We start from the raw sequence: 17448 nt of genomic DNA on the forward strand, positions 1-17448 counted from the left end.
GTAGCCAGATGTAAGTGGGTCCCAGTGGTTGTGAATATTAAGGAACTCAGTGAGTTGATTGAATACTACTCGCTCTAGGATTTTGGAATAGTGTGGTAAAAGAGAAACTGGGTGAAGGTTGCCAGGACAGTTAAGTTCTAGACCAGGTTTCGAAAGGAGAAGGATGAGAGTAGCTGCCTTATAGAATGATGGAAATGTGGCATTGTGAAGAGAAGAGTTGAAGAGGGAAGTAAGATGTGGAGCAACACTTGGAGCTATGTGCTTCACAATATGCGGGGACAGTGACTCAGTAGGCGCACAGGAAGGGTTAGCCTTGAGTAGGGCAATCATCTCTTCAGGGTGGTTGGGGACAAAGGAAGACATACTAGCTGCAGAGGAGGGTAGGAGTGGTGGAGAAAAGTGAGCAAGAGGAGGGAGGTAGAAGATAATTAGCAAAAGTATTGTGAATAGTAGACCTATTAGATGCAGAGCAGAGAGCAAGATCATTTGCATAAAAAGCAGAGGAGATGGCGGAGGGTTTTGGAGGTGAAAATTCGAGATGAGTGATTTTTGGAGGCACTTAGATTGGGAGGATTGAGATGAAATGAGAGAGAGATAGAAGTCACGTTTGGCAGAGTCAAGAGTAAAGGAATAGTTTTGAAAAGCAGTGAGATAGATTTGGAGTGTCTTGAACTTTGCCAAGTGCAAAGCTTTATTCACAATGTTGTTTTTAGGGTGCAGCGGAGAAGTGTAATCCAGGGCCGTGAAGGGGAGGATTTAGTAGGAGCGAGTGTATTACGAGGGTAATCAGTGGAAAAGGGAGCATAATGGGTCAGAGAGGTAGTTATGGAGTTTGGTGGAGGGAAACTTGCGCTTAGTAATAGCTGTAGTAGCTGGAGAGGGTGAGGAAGAAGCAGGAGTGGAAATTGAGGCAAAGATGAAAGTGAGCCGAGGGAGAACGTGTGGTGGAGATGTTGGAGGCAGATGATTGAGAGGAGATGAGAATGAGGTCAAGGGAATTTCCATTTGAATGGGTGGGCAGAGAGTGGTGTGAGAAACCAGAAGGTGTCCGCCTGCTAGTCCCCGGGGATGTGTCATCCAGGTGGCCAGAACACAGCATTTGCTTTTGGATCCAGTCCCTGGTAGTGGACCAGTGTGGGAGGATCACCTGGATGAGGGGTCTTCGAGGAGTGCGATTGGGACACCGGATGGTGAGACCTGCTATCCCATTTCCTATAACACTTTTTCCCCATCCTACCAGGATACTTAGGAACTCAGCCCCCGTCCCCTTTCCGGACATGAACACTTTCTCACGGACAGCTCACCGTGAGCAAAAACAGACTATCTGTAACGCTCACCTGACTCCCACGGGGGCGCTGGCCTGGTTCTCGCTGCTGTGACCTCGTCTAAGGTGATGCGCAGGGTTCGGAAGACGGACTGGACCGGGCCCCAGATCTGGCTTGTCTGACTCGCAGAAGTATCCTTATGTAGGTGAGAATATGGGGTTAACTGTCTGCGGGGTAATGCAATCGGCCTCCCACTTACCCCTCTCACCCTCCTCAAAACCCTTCTGTGCTTCCCCGTAGCGTTTCACCTTAGGGTCTGGAAGGACGAGCTCTCCATCCTGCTTCTGATGCAGGGGCGCGTTGGTATCCAGTTACGTCACTGGATTTTCGGATGGGTGAGAACCAAACTTGCTTGGCTTCCAGGTAAGTTTTCTATAAGTGGTGCCCCTTGTGTCCATGCATTAATGTTCTAATGCTAGTGTCTTTTTCCCCATAGGGGCCGGGGTACGGAATGCCGGGGAACAGGCACCGACCCGAGGTGAGCAGTGAAATCCTTGTGGAAATCAGGTAAGTCTTTAATGAGTGTTTTGGTAATGTCTTTTCATTCACTCATTAACGCTGATGTCTTTTTCCCCTTAGGGGCCGGGGTCAGAAAATGCCTGGATGCGGCGCGGACCCGAAATAAAAAAAAGGAAATGACCCAACAGGTAAGTCTTGAAATGGAGTTTTAGCTTCCCTTTTCCCTTCTTTCTCTCACCTTCGTTCTTGTCTTTTTCTCCCTAGGCGCGGGGGCGCGACTGCGAATCCGGATGGTCGCTGCTGAACATGGAGGCGCCCTGTAAAGGGGAGTAGAATGCGGCGCTGCAGCGATCGATGCGATGTGCTTTTAAAAATAAATGTCTTCCTTTTCAGGATTGTCGCCGAAATGTCTCTGGGATGCAGATTTAGCAGGTGAGGCCTTTTCCTTCTTCTGTTCTCTTGTACCCTTCCTTTGCAGGTGATTCAGGATGCTGGCAGGTGTGGCAGAAGTCAAGATGCAGGAGCAGACACGGTGAGCGTCCAGCTGCTAGATGCAGAACAACGCGAAGCACGTGTGGCTGATCGGGTGTGGTTTAAATAGCCTTGGAAGAAGTTCTTAGAATGTGTCCTTCCTCCAATCAGGTATGTATCCTTCCCCGACCACGCCCGGGTGGTAAATGAGTCCCACAAGTAAAGTAGTTCCTTTCAGGCCTCAAGGAGGCCGGGGTTCCGCAGCATGGTCTGCATCAGGTAGGTGCACCCAAAACACTTTCATAATGAGCCTGGCGCCTATAGCGCCAGGACTGACATTTTCTATGAGCCTGGGGACTTGATGTCCGCTTTCGGGGACGCAGGGCCTGAGCCGGCTCCCCGGGAGCGGGCATCGTGACACTATCACCAGAGCCGTATACATGATATGTGCCAATTCAATGGTCAGTCAATTATGGATCATTACACTTACCTGACTTCAATCACACTTCCCCCCACGGATAAAAGACGCAGCACGAAAGCACACTCTGAGCAAGGGAAAGCACAAAGGAAGCAGCAGTTCCAAGATGGCAGTTTAATACGAGGAGAAAGACCGCAAGACCAGAAAGGGTTGCAAGGAGGGAAGCACCCTTGACCTTTTCAGACCGTTACCTTCATGAACCTTGCAAAATAAGAAACCTAAGATCTGGGGCTAAAGCTGAAGAAACCTGCATTATGTGTCGGAGGTAACCGGGGGTTCTCCTGCGTCGATAACCAAGGTAGGAGGAGCATTTACTGTCATGGTACTGTCCTTGGCTCCTACAAAAAAGCAGCGGCAGTAGGATATAGCACAGCCAGTGAGTCAGAGAGACTGATACCAAACCAGCTGTGTAAGAACCAAGGTTGCAAGCAGCAACATTGTATGAAGAAATCTAAATCGAAAGTATGTGAAACATATGTGACGAGCAACGTGAATATAATTGAAAACCAGAGGAGTGACTGAACTTTGGAGGCCAAGAAAGATACCGTAGGCAGAGTGGTCCGGCGCCACGTCGGTGCTCATTCAAAGGTCTCTGTTAGGTATCCAGCTGATTGTCAACTGTGAGAAGGGAATTTTGAGATTGAAGTGGTCCTGAAATGGGTCAAGCCAAACCCAGTGCACATTCGAAAGTCTTCGACAGTTTAATGCAAACTGAAATTGGTCCAAGCCCTGCTGAGGAAGACTAATTGTGTGAGAGGAAGGATTTAAGCATGGCTGAGGGGGGGTCTGGGGTGAACCGTGAGTCACCTGAGAAAGAATATTCTCTGAACATTAGAAACAGGGGGATCTGAGCCCAGAAGAGGGGGATCCACAGTAACGATCGGGATATAAAATGGATCTGAGCCCGACTGAGGGCCCCCCAGGGTGAATCATCTGAATTGAGTAAAGATACAAAGGTGTTTTGATTTGATACATCAGGCCCTCTGAATCAAGAGACTTTGATAAGTAAAGAGACTTGGGCACAGAAGGCCCTTATGCTGGTGATGGAAATGTATCCTCATGCAGAAGAAGCCAGAGTGTGCTTTGCTCGAGTGAACTGCCTTGTCCTGTATTGAAAACGTGGGGAAGGGAGGCTAACAGCCTGAACATCCTGACATATCATTTTGTGAACACTTCTTTCTTTTTCATGAACACTACCCAGCAAGTGCAGTATTTAGCGGTAAGGATTGGCAATAGTTAATTTTTTAGTATAGGCCCTTTTATTTTGATGAGACACCACTAGGACTGCATTATTATTATTTGATGATCGTAGCTTGCTCCCATCTGTAGATTTAGGATTAGCTAGGCGTTTATCACACCCATGTTGAAGTTCAATAAATACCCTTGAACTGTGGTCACTTGTGTCTGTCTTACTGTTGATATCATGTCTTTCGTACAGTGGACTGAAGAGAGTGAGTGATTAAGCAGAAGAGAGTTAGTCACTGGATAAAGCGGCAGAGAGGAGGTTGAAGACACCAATTACAATGAGGTGGTGATCGGCAAGGAAAGAGACAATTAGTTAGGAGAGGTGGCCGAAGAATGACATACCGGACCAGGTGGCCGATAGAGATAATGTGTATGCCATAGGGGGCATCTCACAAGTTTCCTCCTTAGCTCGCTCATCAAGCTTATCATTACACTTGCTAAAGATTTTTAATTAGCATTTATATTCAACAGAGGTGTTGCAATATTAGTTTTCGGTTTAGGTACAGTACTGGGAGGTGTTCTATCCCTTTAAGCAAAATGACCAAAAGCTCCCTCCACCGTTATAACGCCAGAGAAGCGGGGTAGAAGGAAATCCTTAAAGGTAGCCACATCTGTGTTCATGTCCAAACTCACTCATGGCGAGGCGGGATAGCTCAGGGGCAACGCGTTTGCCTTGGAAGTAAGGCAATGCAGAGCAACACAGTTTGAATCCCGATCCCGTGCTTAGAAACCAATCTCTGGTATTAAGCGTATTATAAAAGAACAATTATAAAATAATATAATACATTCAGGTCAAGTTCTAACAGTGGAGACCTCGTGTGGTGAGTGCTCCTGCTCGCAATCGCTCTCCTCGCCCACCTCTGAGTGTTGCCATTACTTGAGCTCTCCTCAAATTGCAATGGGGCTGTAGCCTACCCAGCAGCATGTGAGGTTTTCAGATTGCCAAGTTATTAAGTTTTATTTCCCCAAGTATACCACTGGCTCTCATAGCAGAATAAAATATAAAATGATTACTCAACCAGCACCGGATGACAGCCAATCAAAGAAGAGAAGCATGCTCCACTGCGCACATACGCTTGCCACGCTACTCGCCATCCACAGGATTTTGAAATCCTCAACAGGAAGTGCTGATGTAGTACAGCCCCCCATTGCAACACGACTCAAACACAACTTCATACTGACAACTGCACTTGTCGCACACCGAATCTGGAAGTGATGCTCCAGTAGTGTATGTTAGGGTAATACCCATCATTAAAATTGCTAAGCGTTGTCCAAGGCCTAAATACATTTTAGGAGTACTCTGAGTGTTTGCCTTAATGAACCCTTCACCACTCTCACACTATCTTAAGTCTAAACCTTATTATTCAGACACACTACCAGGGTTTGGCTAGACATTCTTTCCCTGTTCACCAGAATAGGGTGGCTTCAGAAACTGGCCACAGTCTTGATTCCTAAAATAAATTTTAACACCAGGCTTAAGGAGGTTGGAGGACATCCAGTAGTTGATTTCTGGAAGGGAGAATTTGAGGTCTGTTGAGTTAAGGGAGCATTGCAGTTTGAGGCTTTATGTGAATATTTAACGCAGGTTAGCCCAAAGAGATGTATTGAGGTTATTGGTGTATGGACTGCCTGAGGAGATTCAGAGTTACTTAGGATAATAATAATAACCATTTTAATTTCATACTGCACTTTGTGCTAGTTTCCTCCTGCTTGTTAGTGTTGTAATAATAATGTTCTCATTTCACAATGCAGTGGTGTGAAGGCGGAGCCAGCCCTACTGGGATTAGAAACTGTGATTGCAGGTTGCACACTGATACTACTGGCATGGCGACTCTGCCCGTCTTAGTCCATTGCATGTAAAGTGTACTGACGAACACGCCACGTGCCTGTGAGGAAATTATTACTGCCTTGCAGGAGTACAGAGTTGGGTAGTAGTTTCCACAGCAAGGATGTCGTATACCTCCTTCACATCTTTAAAGTAGCATGGGCTGAACACAGGCTGTTATCTTCAAGAAGATATCAACCAGTATGAAAGCATCCAAAACAGTAGTAGAAAGGTAAGTACCCTGATGAATCCAGAGTATTAATCCCTTATCCCCAAGGGGGAGCCACCCCCTTTGAGGATAGGGAGGTGAGTCTGCTCTGCAAGACCCTCCCTTGGAGTCTGGGCAAGTGAGACCTCACTGGGAGTAACTCTCCCTGCTCTTACGTCACGTCCCCTTTCCTCCATACTGCATGAGCATCTCTCACGAGGGACGGAGATGGAACCTTTTTCTCCAGAAAAAACCTTCTTCCCCTTTAAATTTAGATGCGCGTGGGGGTGCGGTCCTGGGAGCATGCGCTGCCCTGACTCCGCCCTCCGGTGCCACACCTCCGTCCCCTTTTCCACGTCGACAGGAACATGCCGAATTCACCAGCGCTCCTGGGTTTGGCTTCCAAGCACTGATACTTCTTCTCTTTGTCTTTTTATCATTCAGGTATCGGTCCTCGGGCATCACGCTCCTCCCCGGGGTATGTCGACTTCTACAGGGTTCAGCAGGTGTCCATCCTGCAACGGTCTCTTCCCTACTAAAGACCCTCTGCCTATGGTACCTTGGCCCTGACCATGGCTGGCAAGCTTGTACCACGTGCAACGCTCTGTCCTCAAGGTCTCTGAAGAACAGACTGGCCAGGTGGAGGGAGCTCTTCCACAGATCGCCTCCAGAGGACCTAAAGGACTTTGTCTACCATCTACCCAAGGTAGGGTCGCTCTTTTCCAGCACACCTCGCAAGGGAGACTCCTTCCCAAGGACTCGCCCGTGCGGGAGGGACTGCAAAGGTCCTCGTACCAGCACAAGTACCGAGGCTCTATCAGCTACCGGCCGAGAGGCCAAGGGATCTGTAGATCCTCCTGGTGAGGGTGCTGAGGGACTGGAAGGTCCTTTTTTGCCGGGTCTTCACCCGAGGGGCTGCACCCTTGTACCGGCATCATGTCCAAGGGGGCGCCTTTACGCAGTTCTACCAGCAGATTCACCGAGGGCGTAACGTCTACCCGGGCCTAGGCCTGAGAAACAGGGTAGGCCCCATGATCCACACTCGAGTCTTGGATGGGGCCCAGTGAGCCAAGCAACATAACACAGGCATGTGGAAGGCAGCTCGACAAGATGGCCGTTGCGCCAGAAAATCCAGACATCCAGCCGACGTCCCTCTAGGGAAGGCAGGCGGAGGGCCGTGTGTTGAGGTGGGACTAGTGTCAACCAGGTATGTGGCCTACAGCTCATCCTTCCTTTGCGCAAGACAGGTTCCTGCTGCGTCCATATGGGCAGGGCACGCTACGGCTCCAGCAGCCGCCCGCTACCCCATCAATATCGGCTAGCACCAATCCAGCCTGTGAGGCAGGTTCTTTGAAAAGTTCCTCGGGCTCATGAAATCTCCACAGATGGGGGTCATCCTCAGGGATGTCATCAGGACTTGCTCCCTCCAATTGTCCCGCCGGCGCCTCAGGCCCCAGTACAGGCTCCTCCGGTCCCTGTTCAGCCTCAGTAGCCCGCCCCCCTAGCCGATTGCGCAGGTGGTTCCGCATCAGCCTCCGGCTCCGGTCCTTGTTTCACTCCCACTCTGGTGCTGGACCCTCCGGATCCGCAGGTAGACACAGATGAGGAGGACCCCAGCACGCTGTCTTCAGCCAAGATCCTTCCACGAACGTCTGGCAGGGCTGGCAGTGTACTTGGGCCTACCTCAGCCCGAGGTCGAGCAACCAGCAGAGGGGGTCATCGCAGAAGTCCTCATGCTACGTCCCGTTGCCAGAACAGGGATCCCGATGCAGGAGGACGTAGTTGCCTTGGCCAAGAAGGGTTGGTTCAAGCCCCACTCAGCCCAGCCGGTCACTAAACGCCTGGACGCCAAGTACAGGCAGATGGAGGGGGATACACTCTTGCTATCGGCTCATCCTCAGCCACACTCCTCAGTGATCACTGCAGCATCACTGTACTCCAAGCCTCAGTCGTCCTCAGCCGCCTCCTCTGCGGCGCTGCTAGGCAAGGAGGAGAAGATCTTGGAGGCGTATAGGAAGCTGTATTACAACGCGTCCTTGTACCTGCGTCAAGCCAACGCGGATGCCATTCTGGCAGCCGTCAACCAGAGACAATGATGGGAAATTGCAGATTTCCTCCCAGAGCTTCCAGCGCAGAGCCAATCGTGATTCAAGGCGGGATTGGCAGAGGCCAAGATCGTGGCGCAGGACATCATGGAGTCGTCCATGGCCTACTTTGATACCTCTGCCGTGCCATCTGTCTTGCCACGGACATGAGAAGAACGGGCTGGCTCTGTGCTACGAAATTCAACCCAGATGACCAGTAACACATACTGGATCTTCAGTTTGAAGGGGGTGACCTCTTCCACTCCACAACGGACGAGGAGCTCGATAGGATAAAAAGAAAAACAGCTCTCAAACAGCCAAGTCTTTATCCATTCTTACAAAGGCCACGCCCTAACAGTACACGCAGTCACAGCAACGCTCTGAGAAAGGGCGTACATACAGAGGTTTCTGCGGCTTCCAAGAGCAGAGGTCCAGGCAGCCTGACCGTTCGCCGTCTGAGCATCGGCGCAAACAACAAAAAGGGGGACGGGGGGAGTAAGGGCTTTTTCCAGTCCCCCGCAGCAGCCTCAGAAGGAAAGAAGGCATGACGCGCCCAACCGGGTCCACGTGTTTCCAGTGGGGTACAGGCTTGCTCTCCATGCACATTTATGGTGCCAGAATTTCGCGGACCCCTGGATCCTCTCTGTAGTCTCCACAGGGTACCGCTTCCCTATCCAAGTCCCTCCTCCCCTCCACAGGTTGGGACAGCAACTCTTTAGGAGGAGATCCGTTCACTCATCGAGAGTCAGGCATTGGAGGAAGTCCCAGCCTCCCAGCGAGGCTTGGGCTTTTACTCCAGGATTTTCACCATTCAGAAAAAGAACCATGCGGGCCTGAGAGTTGTGCTGGACTTTTCCACCCTCAACCTCTCCTTACCGCTACAAAAATTCAAGATGGTTACGCCAGCTTTGATAGCGGAGACACTGTGCAAGGGAGACTGGATGTGCTCCCTGGATCTGAAGGACGCGTACCTACACTTCCCGATCTGGCAGCTTCATCATTCCTTTCTACGATTCAGGATCATGGGCTACCATTTCCAATACAAGGTGCTCCCTTTCGGCCTCAACTCGGCCCCCATGGTCTTTACCAGGCTGATAAACATGGTGACGGCCCTCCTCGGGTTGCAAGGTCACCACATTTACCCTTACTTGGACGACAGGCTCGTCAGGGCTACATCTCCGGAAGCAGAGCACCATACCTCCCACGCTTTTATGAACACACTGCACAAGCTGGGTTTTTCACTCAACCTAAAGAAGTCACAGCTGCAGCCCAGTCAGACTCTGACCTTCTCAGGCCTCATTTGGGACATGTGTTCCGAGAACGTTTTTCCCTCGTTGGACAAGATCACGGCACTCAAGAGAGTCACAGTGCACTACCTCAGCAGAGAAGTGACCTTGGCCTGGTGGTACTAACACCTACTGGGTCTCATGGCAGCAGTCCTCTTGGCCATCCCCCACACAAGACTCAGGATGGGAAGGATACAGCTGCAATTTGCAGCATCCTGGAACCAGGAACGGGGCCATCAGACAGAGATGATCAGCGTTCCGCTATCACTTCACCCAGACCTCACATGGTGGTCAGGGGACTGCAACCTGAGGACGGGCAAGCCTTTCCGGCAACCTACACCACAGGTCAACATCACCAGACTCCTCTCTCTCGAGGGTTGGGAGGCCACTCTGGACAACCACTACGTCCATGGCACTTGGACCCGGCATGAGGAGGAGTTTCACATCAATTGGCTGGAATTGAAGCCCATCTGGCTGGCTCTCAGTGCCTTTCTCCCGATCGAGGGCAAGGTCGTCCTCATTCAGACAGACAACTCTACCAGCATGTTCTATATCACCAAGCAGGGAGGCACCAGATCCCCTCCCCCCACTGTGCAGGCTGGCATTCAGAATGTGGGAATGGGTCCTGGAGAGCAACATCTTCCTCACGGCGGTCCACTTGCCGGAGGAATCCAACCTGGAGGCAGACCGGCTCAGCAGACTGTTAGCGGACAACTATGAGTGGCAGTTAAACGACCTAGTGCTGCAGGACATCTTTCACAAATGGGGCCACCCCATGGTGGACCTATTTGCCTCCCGGAGAAACCAGAAGTGCCAACTGTTCACCTCCTGGCAGGGTCAGGGCCCGGTCTCCCTAGGCAATGCATTTCAGATCATGTGGGACGGAATGACAGCATATGCCTTCCCTCCCACTCCCCTGATTCACAGGGTGATATGCAAGATCAAGGAGTCTCGCCTCCTCAGCATCATCCTAATAGCTCCATAGTGGCCAGCCAGGCCATAGTTCTCGGAGCTGCTCAGCCTCTCGGAGAGGCTGCCCATTCGCCCGCCCACGAGCCCAGCACATCTTCTGACACAGCAGGGGGGGCAGGGTCATCCACCCAGCACCAGAGAAATGAACCCTCACAGCGTGGTCCCGCTAGGACATCTCAGCCTCTCTAAAGCTAATCTAGAGATCATACAGGGCGCCAGGAGCAAATCCACCAGGGCCCAGTATAAGAGCAAGTGGACCAGGTTCTGCCACTGGGCAGACTCTAAGGGCATTAACCCTCTGGCATGTTCCCTGGACGACGTGTTCTTTTTCGGCGCATCTCGCCCATTCAGGCGTGCAGGTGGACAATTGCCGCACTTACCTGGCAGCCATTGGAGCTTACAGAAACTCGGAGAAGGAGAGCTTTCCCTCTTCCAACCCGATTGTCAAACATTTGACGGGTCTCGCCAGGCTCTACCCACCCATTAAGAAGCCACACGCTGTGTGGGACCTCAAAATAGTCTTGGGTGCCCTGGGGCACAAACCATTCGAACCAATGGTGCCCGCAAACATCAGGCTGGTCACCATTAAGATGGCCTTGCTAGTCGGCCTCACCTCGGCTAGCAGAATCAGCGAAATTCAAGCGCTGGTCGCCTCTGAGCCATACACTACGTTTCACAAGGACAAGGTAGTCCTGCAGACGCACCCAACGTTCCTTCCTAAGGTGCCTTCCGCATTCTGTCTGAATGAGGAAATTGTGCTGCCCACGTTTTTTGCTGAGACCAAAGACGAGGCACAGAGTTCTGCACTGCCTTGATGTCAGGCGTGCACTGAAATTCTACTTGGACATGATGAAGAGCTTCCGCAAGTCAGACACTCTATTGTTCACCTTTGGAGGTTCAAGACCGGGGTATCAGGCATCCAAGGCCTCCATAGTCCGGTGGATGGTCTCGGCCATCAAAGAAGCCTACGAGGGACAGCATAAGCCACCGCCGGCCAACATGCATGCCCACGCGGTCAGAGCCAAGGCAACTGCCATTGCTTTCCAGAGGCATGTCCCCTGGCTAGTCCTAAGCAGGGCGGCCACATGGGCCACCCCTTCGGCGTTCGGCAAGCACTACTGTTTGGATACCCGCTCTAGATCAGACACAGCTTTTGGACAGGCGGTTCTTAGGGACCTGTTTGCTTAAGGAGGGTCTCCTCTCCACTCTGGGGCTACATTCAGTTGTAATCACCCATGCAGTATGGAGGAAAGGGGACGGGATGTAAGAGTAATAATAAGTTACTCAGTGTAGTCCCCTTTCCTCCATACGTCCCACCAGCCTCCCCCCTAATAAAACTGGGTTCATTAGGCAATGTTAATTCTATTGTCGACGCGTCAGTGGGGACTGAGGTGTGGCGTCGGAGGGCAGAGTCAGGGCAGCGCATGCTCCCAGGGCTGCACCTCTGCACGCCTCTAAATTTAAAGGGGAAGGTTTTTTCTGGTGAAAAAGGTTCCATCTCCCGTCCCTCGCGAGGGACGCCCATGCAGTATGGAGGAAAGGGGACTAACGACTACGTTAGTCACTACGGTGAGTAACTTATAATTTAGGGCACAGGGGCTCCTGTTCCTACAGGTAACTCCATAGACCAACCACCATATCTGCATATATGAGACTGCCTTCCTTGAAGAATACTGTCATCCTTCTATGCTTCAGGCAATGGTGCATCAAACAAAGGTAAAGAGAGTATCTCTTTAAGAAAAGACTTGTATTTAACTAAGATGAGTGGGTGCCAAGTAGAGAGAGAATAGGGTGCGCAGGAGAAGACCCTTGACGTAAGCACTCCTTCAGGAGCGGATCTAGAGGAAGCCGCAGCAGTTGGAAAGCTGCAGAAAGCCATCCCGAGATGGCGGAGAACCTTGAATGAAGACAAAGGGGACACTGTTGTAGAAGCAGGGAGCACAGTCCTACCTAGAAAGGAAACCCGATTACCCGAGCGAGTGCCGAAGACTGCAAGGATACCCTGGGGAAACACAGGTACTGGGGTGAATGGTAAGAGAGGGAGGCTACCAGAGCAGCCAGATGTAAGAACTTCAACCTATGAAAGCCAGGAAGGCGACATTTCCCTAATAAACCAGCATAAATCGAGATATGAAGAAATCGTAAAGTACGTAATGAAAAGGGCTGGTTGGGAACAAAAAGGGAAAGTGGAAAAGAGAAGCCTTGGAAAGACTGAGAGGATCAGTAGAACTCGGATTTAAAGAGTGCATAAAACACTCTGATATAGTTTCCCAGGTTTTTGAAATTAAGACTGTTGAGTCAACCTAATAAAGGGAGCAATAACCCAATAGGAAGAACCAGGAAGCGAACTACGAATTTATGTAAAAGGAGACCAAAACCTAAGAAAGATTTAGTCTCAAGAAAGTGAGAGACATATACTTACCGGAAGGAGTGTGAGAGAATATATCGGAGAGAAGCATTTTAAATAAGCGGCACAGAGAATATAAGACCCATGAACAATCGCAAGGAGCTACAAGAGCTTCTGAAGGAAACTTAAGAGGGTCTCTGAGAAGAGCAACATAAGAAATATATTTCTACCCAGAGACATTTGTACATTAAGGATTGAAGGAAACATGATAAAAACACTGAGCAAAATCCACAAGAAAGAAAGAAAGAAAGAAGGCATAAGGGGAAATGACAGGAGACATTATTTTGGCCTACTTTAGTTATTTATATTAGTGGTAGGGTCAGATAGTTAGGTTTGAAATCAGGACATTTATTTTGGACTTCCTGACAACAAACAAGCACCTCAAGATTCTTTAGTCAGGCAGGGGAAACCCCAGAGCCATAGGGATAGATAGGCCTTTTCTTTATCATTTAATTAAAGACCGTTAACGTGTCCACAATGTGTCCGACTCCTTCTTCTGACCTGCTACAGTAAAATAAATGTTTAATCAAAGTTCTATAAAAATAAGACTTTCACTAAACTAAAAGAATAGACAAACATAGGATGCAGGCTTTGGGGGAAAACGGGCCCTCTGGGCATTGAAGAACTGGGATTTTCAGGTAAATGGACTTGTCAAACAAGTTCAAGAATATGTCTTTAAGGCATTAAAGTGGGACCTACATGTCAATCTGGCCCATAGAACTAGGACGGGGCGGGGCAGAACCCCAGTTTTATACTTTATTATCTTCTTTGAGGATCTTGACAGTTATGCCGGATTTCAAGTGCTTCAAGTCAGGCTTAAGCTGCCTCAACGAGTTGGAACAACATGGCATAATTCAACAAGTGTCAATGGCTTGTGGCTCGAAGAAGCTCTGGGCAGGCAGGTGATGTTCAAAGAGGCGTAGCTTGAAGGCTCAAAAGGGTCTTGATGCTAGGGAAGCAGAGATTCAGCTTCAGCTGCAAGCTTGCTTGGCTGGATCAACGGGTGTGGTGAGGTTCAGCATTAACCAACGGCTTGTGGTTTGAAGGAGCTTGTGACAGGCAGGCAATGTTTGGTTTGATGCAGCTTGAAGGCGCTCAATGCAGTTCGAAGATGACTTTATCAGAGACATCTCCATTCGGTCTTTGCATTTGCTCAAATTGGTTTTTAGTGCTTGCAGAAGGTTGAAGCAGTTTGAAATTACTGAAAGAGCCGAATGCAGCTTCTTTGGATCCTTGGGTACCTAAACTGGGTCCCTATTCTGCCCTTCCCAGCTTGGAAGGTAGCTAGGAACACTTGCAGGGATACCACTTCGGCAGGCAGACTCCTAGGTACCAGTGTCTAGCAGCAGGCAGGTCTTTTTCTCCAACAGGTCACTTCAAATGTTCCCCAAAAGAGATTATGGGAAGAGTCTGCACTCTCCTTGGAACTCCTGGTCTTTAATAATTGAGTGGGACTTTAGGCAGTCTTTACCCCAGCAAGGTACCAGGGAAATCCTCTTCAAGTGTTTTCAAGATAATTCTTCAAGATGATGCAAAGAGATGATTCCTTAAAGATGTCTGAAACATTATTCAGTTATGGGGTGTTCTCAGCCCCTTGTATAGACCTTTGTAAGGGGCCAAACCTTGCTTTATTTTGGCAAGGGTTATTTCTTCTGATCTTAGCTCCCAGAATGCCTTGTCTGCAAGAAATGAGGAGCCACAGGAAGGAAGTGGGGGCCTGGCAAAACCAGGATGGCTGGCCTCTTCCACAGTGGGGAGTTCTTCTCCAGCTACACTGCCCTTCCACCTACCTTCTGACTGCCTCTGATCAAAAGGACTCCAGTAAATAACTCCCTTGTGTGATTTCCCCATATTGAAGCTCAAAGCTCCCACCCTGCTCCCCCACCCCCCAGAGAAAGTATGTCCCAGTCTCTTGGGAGAGATGTCAAAGTTTCCCAGCAGAGAACAAAGAGCATCCTGGGCAAGGCCCACCATATCTTGTGGGTTAAACTTCTAAGCAAGGCACAATACACAAATGACTTTTCAGCTTTAGGCCCATTGAAAAACAAGTAGAAATAATAAATGACCAGAGATAGGGTGTTGGCAGTTTTAACACTACTTCCTCACCTGCCAGTATATCAAACTTCAAAGCCGCTTTATTTTTATCTTTAGCCACAGCTCTGCCACCGGACACATGAGATTATGCAGTTAAAGGAATTATGAAGATGGGGGCCAGTACTTTTAAAGTCAGCCAGTGTATGTTGGAATTAATTTGGTTCCAGAAGGTTTTTATTGGAAGGCACATGTCACTCTGTAGCTGCCATTTACCAGATCACATTGCAGGTGTTAATCTGCCAACTACACATGCGTGAACTATACTTTTCAGCATGGAGCATTGTAAAGGGAGGACTATTTAGCAGAGCTTACATTCTGAGAGGGACAGCCACAATAATTTTGCATTTCCCAAAATCAAAACGGCTCAGGATTGCACTCAATAGCAGAAGGCAATCTGACACAGCCCCTTTAAATAGATTGCTGACCGACGAGCATATTCTATTGCTGTATTAGTTCAAAGCACACTTGTAAATGTGTATATTTACATATTTTGAATACATCTCATTATTGGTGCTTCACCATCTATCAAGGCACTTCAGCTTGCTGCCATAGCTATCTCTCAAACATAAAAACAGTTGTGGAGAGTGTTGTATACATGAACAAAACTCAGCTTTGCCTCGAAAGTAGAAAATTGATAGGGAACATGTCTTGTGTTCCATTTTTATTATGTTTTTGGGCCGATGAAGGTTGTTCTTTTCACAGTATTTAGACTATATGTGATATTTTTTTTTTAATTTATTTTATTGGTTTATACATTCAGTTTGTCAGAACCCAATAGCCAATACAAAGCAAGACAAGACAAAGCAAAACAAAACATAGGCATGAGATAAAGTTACGTACTTTTGACAGAGATCAAGCCTTTGGTACCAAAGGAGCCTTATCGGGGAGTGCCCAATAAGGCTCCTTTGGTACCAAAGGCTTGATCTCTATATGTGATATTTACTCTTTTCTTTTTGGGATTTTTTTTCTTATTTACTTAATTGGTGAAGTGCAATCCTATTTGATGGAGAATGCTGCTTAAGGATTCGGTCGTGCTCAATGAAAACTTTATAATTCTGAAAAAGTATTTATATTCTATGGAAATAATGTAAAGTTATAAAATGTGCTGTTGCCTTTCTGTTTAGGCTGTCAGTGAAGCACTGCTTGGCACCTTTGTATTAAGTTATCATTTTGGTGCGGCCATCTTGTACTTTTGAAGTCATTGAAGCATTTGAGTTTGTCATTGCTATTATCATTTTCTATTTAGTGACCCAGACAAGCACTACCTGATGTATGAACATGAACGTGTGCCCATTGCCGTGTGCGAGAAGGAACCAAGCTCCATCATAGCCTTTGCACTGAGGTACTACTGTTTTGATTTTTCCTTCTTTTTTTAAAATAATTGGAAGTGTTTTGATGCAGCAACAATAACTCATTTTAGAGATCTTGCCTGATTAAAATTTAGATTTTGAGTGGACCTATGAAAAATAAATTATTGCTTCCTATGATATAGCAGAATGTGAAGTGCAAACGGGCTGCACACTGGAAATCATATCACAATATTCCTTTATTATTTCTCATAGAAAGTAAAGAAACACCCAAAGTAAAATATCAGAGCACACCTGTCACCACCACCAGCCAAAGCACCTCCAAAGCCATTCTAGGTGACCATGCTAGAGATGTGCACGACCTCATCCTAGAACATCAACTAGATTTCATAATAATGACTGAAACATGGCTCCACCCAGCTTCCGGAACCTTACTCAATTCCGGATCCCACCTGACTTCACCATCCTCAGGGCTGACAAACAAGCGACCACTGGAGGAGGTGCAGCCATTATTGTTAAAACCACCCTAGGATTCAGAGAATGCAAACTGGAGTCCCTAACAGGGTACAGACTCCTTTCACTCAAACTAACTACTGACTCAAATACTACAATCAACTTCCTAATAGTGTACAGAGCCCCTAGCGCAGTAAATCACCCAGGCATTGACCTCCCGTTACTAATAACTTCATTCCTCAAGCCTAAAAGGAAATACGTTATTTTAGGAGACATCAACCTGGGCTTTAATGATGCAACAGACCACAAAGCCACTGCTTTACACAATGCTCTATTAGAAATGCAATTCACCCAAATAGTCAACGCCCGACACACTCTAAAGGAAGAATCCTAGACTGGATCCTAACAGTCAACACCACCATCACTCTTGAAGGCATTTTAGAGTTATCCTGGACAGACCACTCATTCATTCGGTTCAACATAACCATGACCAACGATCCAATTTCGCCATCAGCCCCTCCCATTCCTATCCTGACTAGAGACTCATGGAACCTCACCCCAGAAACCCTAACCCCCATTCTGATCAAATTACTTAATGCTCAACCTATTACCCCTGATAATATTTCTTCACACTACCATAACTGCCTGAGCCTAGCTATTGATGAAGTAGCCCAACATATATCAAAACTGGCAGGACTCAAACGCAGTAACACTTGGTTCAATGATGAACTCATTGAACTTAGAAGGAGAAAAAGAGCCTTAGAACATCTCAGAAAAAAGCCCTCTGATGAAACCAAAAACGAACTCCACAATATTTCAAAAACCTATAAACTC

At 48.2% G+C, this 17448-nt stretch overlaps 1 protein-coding gene across 6 annotated transcripts in view; it reads left to right on the forward strand.

Annotated features, from left to right (window-relative positions):
• The window catches only part of PIKFYVE (phosphoinositide kinase, FYVE-type zinc finger containing), a 1728392-nt gene that overhangs the window by 1278397 nt on the left and 432547 nt on the right, over positions 1–17448 (forward strand). For all 6 annotated transcript variants that reach the window (XM_069615606.1, XM_069615608.1, XM_069615605.1 and 3 more), the window contains one exon: positions 16101–16196. In XM_069615606.1, the coding sequence (XP_069471707.1) occupies positions 16101–16196 (96 nt within the window). The remainder of the gene's footprint in view (positions 1–16100; positions 16197–17448) is intronic.

This window comes from Ambystoma mexicanum, chromosome 9 (genome assembly GCF_040938575.1).
Source record: "Ambystoma mexicanum isolate Mex_15411 chromosome 9, UKY_AmexF1_1, whole genome shotgun sequence".
NCBI lineage: Eukaryota > Metazoa > Chordata > Amphibia > Caudata > Ambystomatidae > Ambystoma > Ambystoma mexicanum.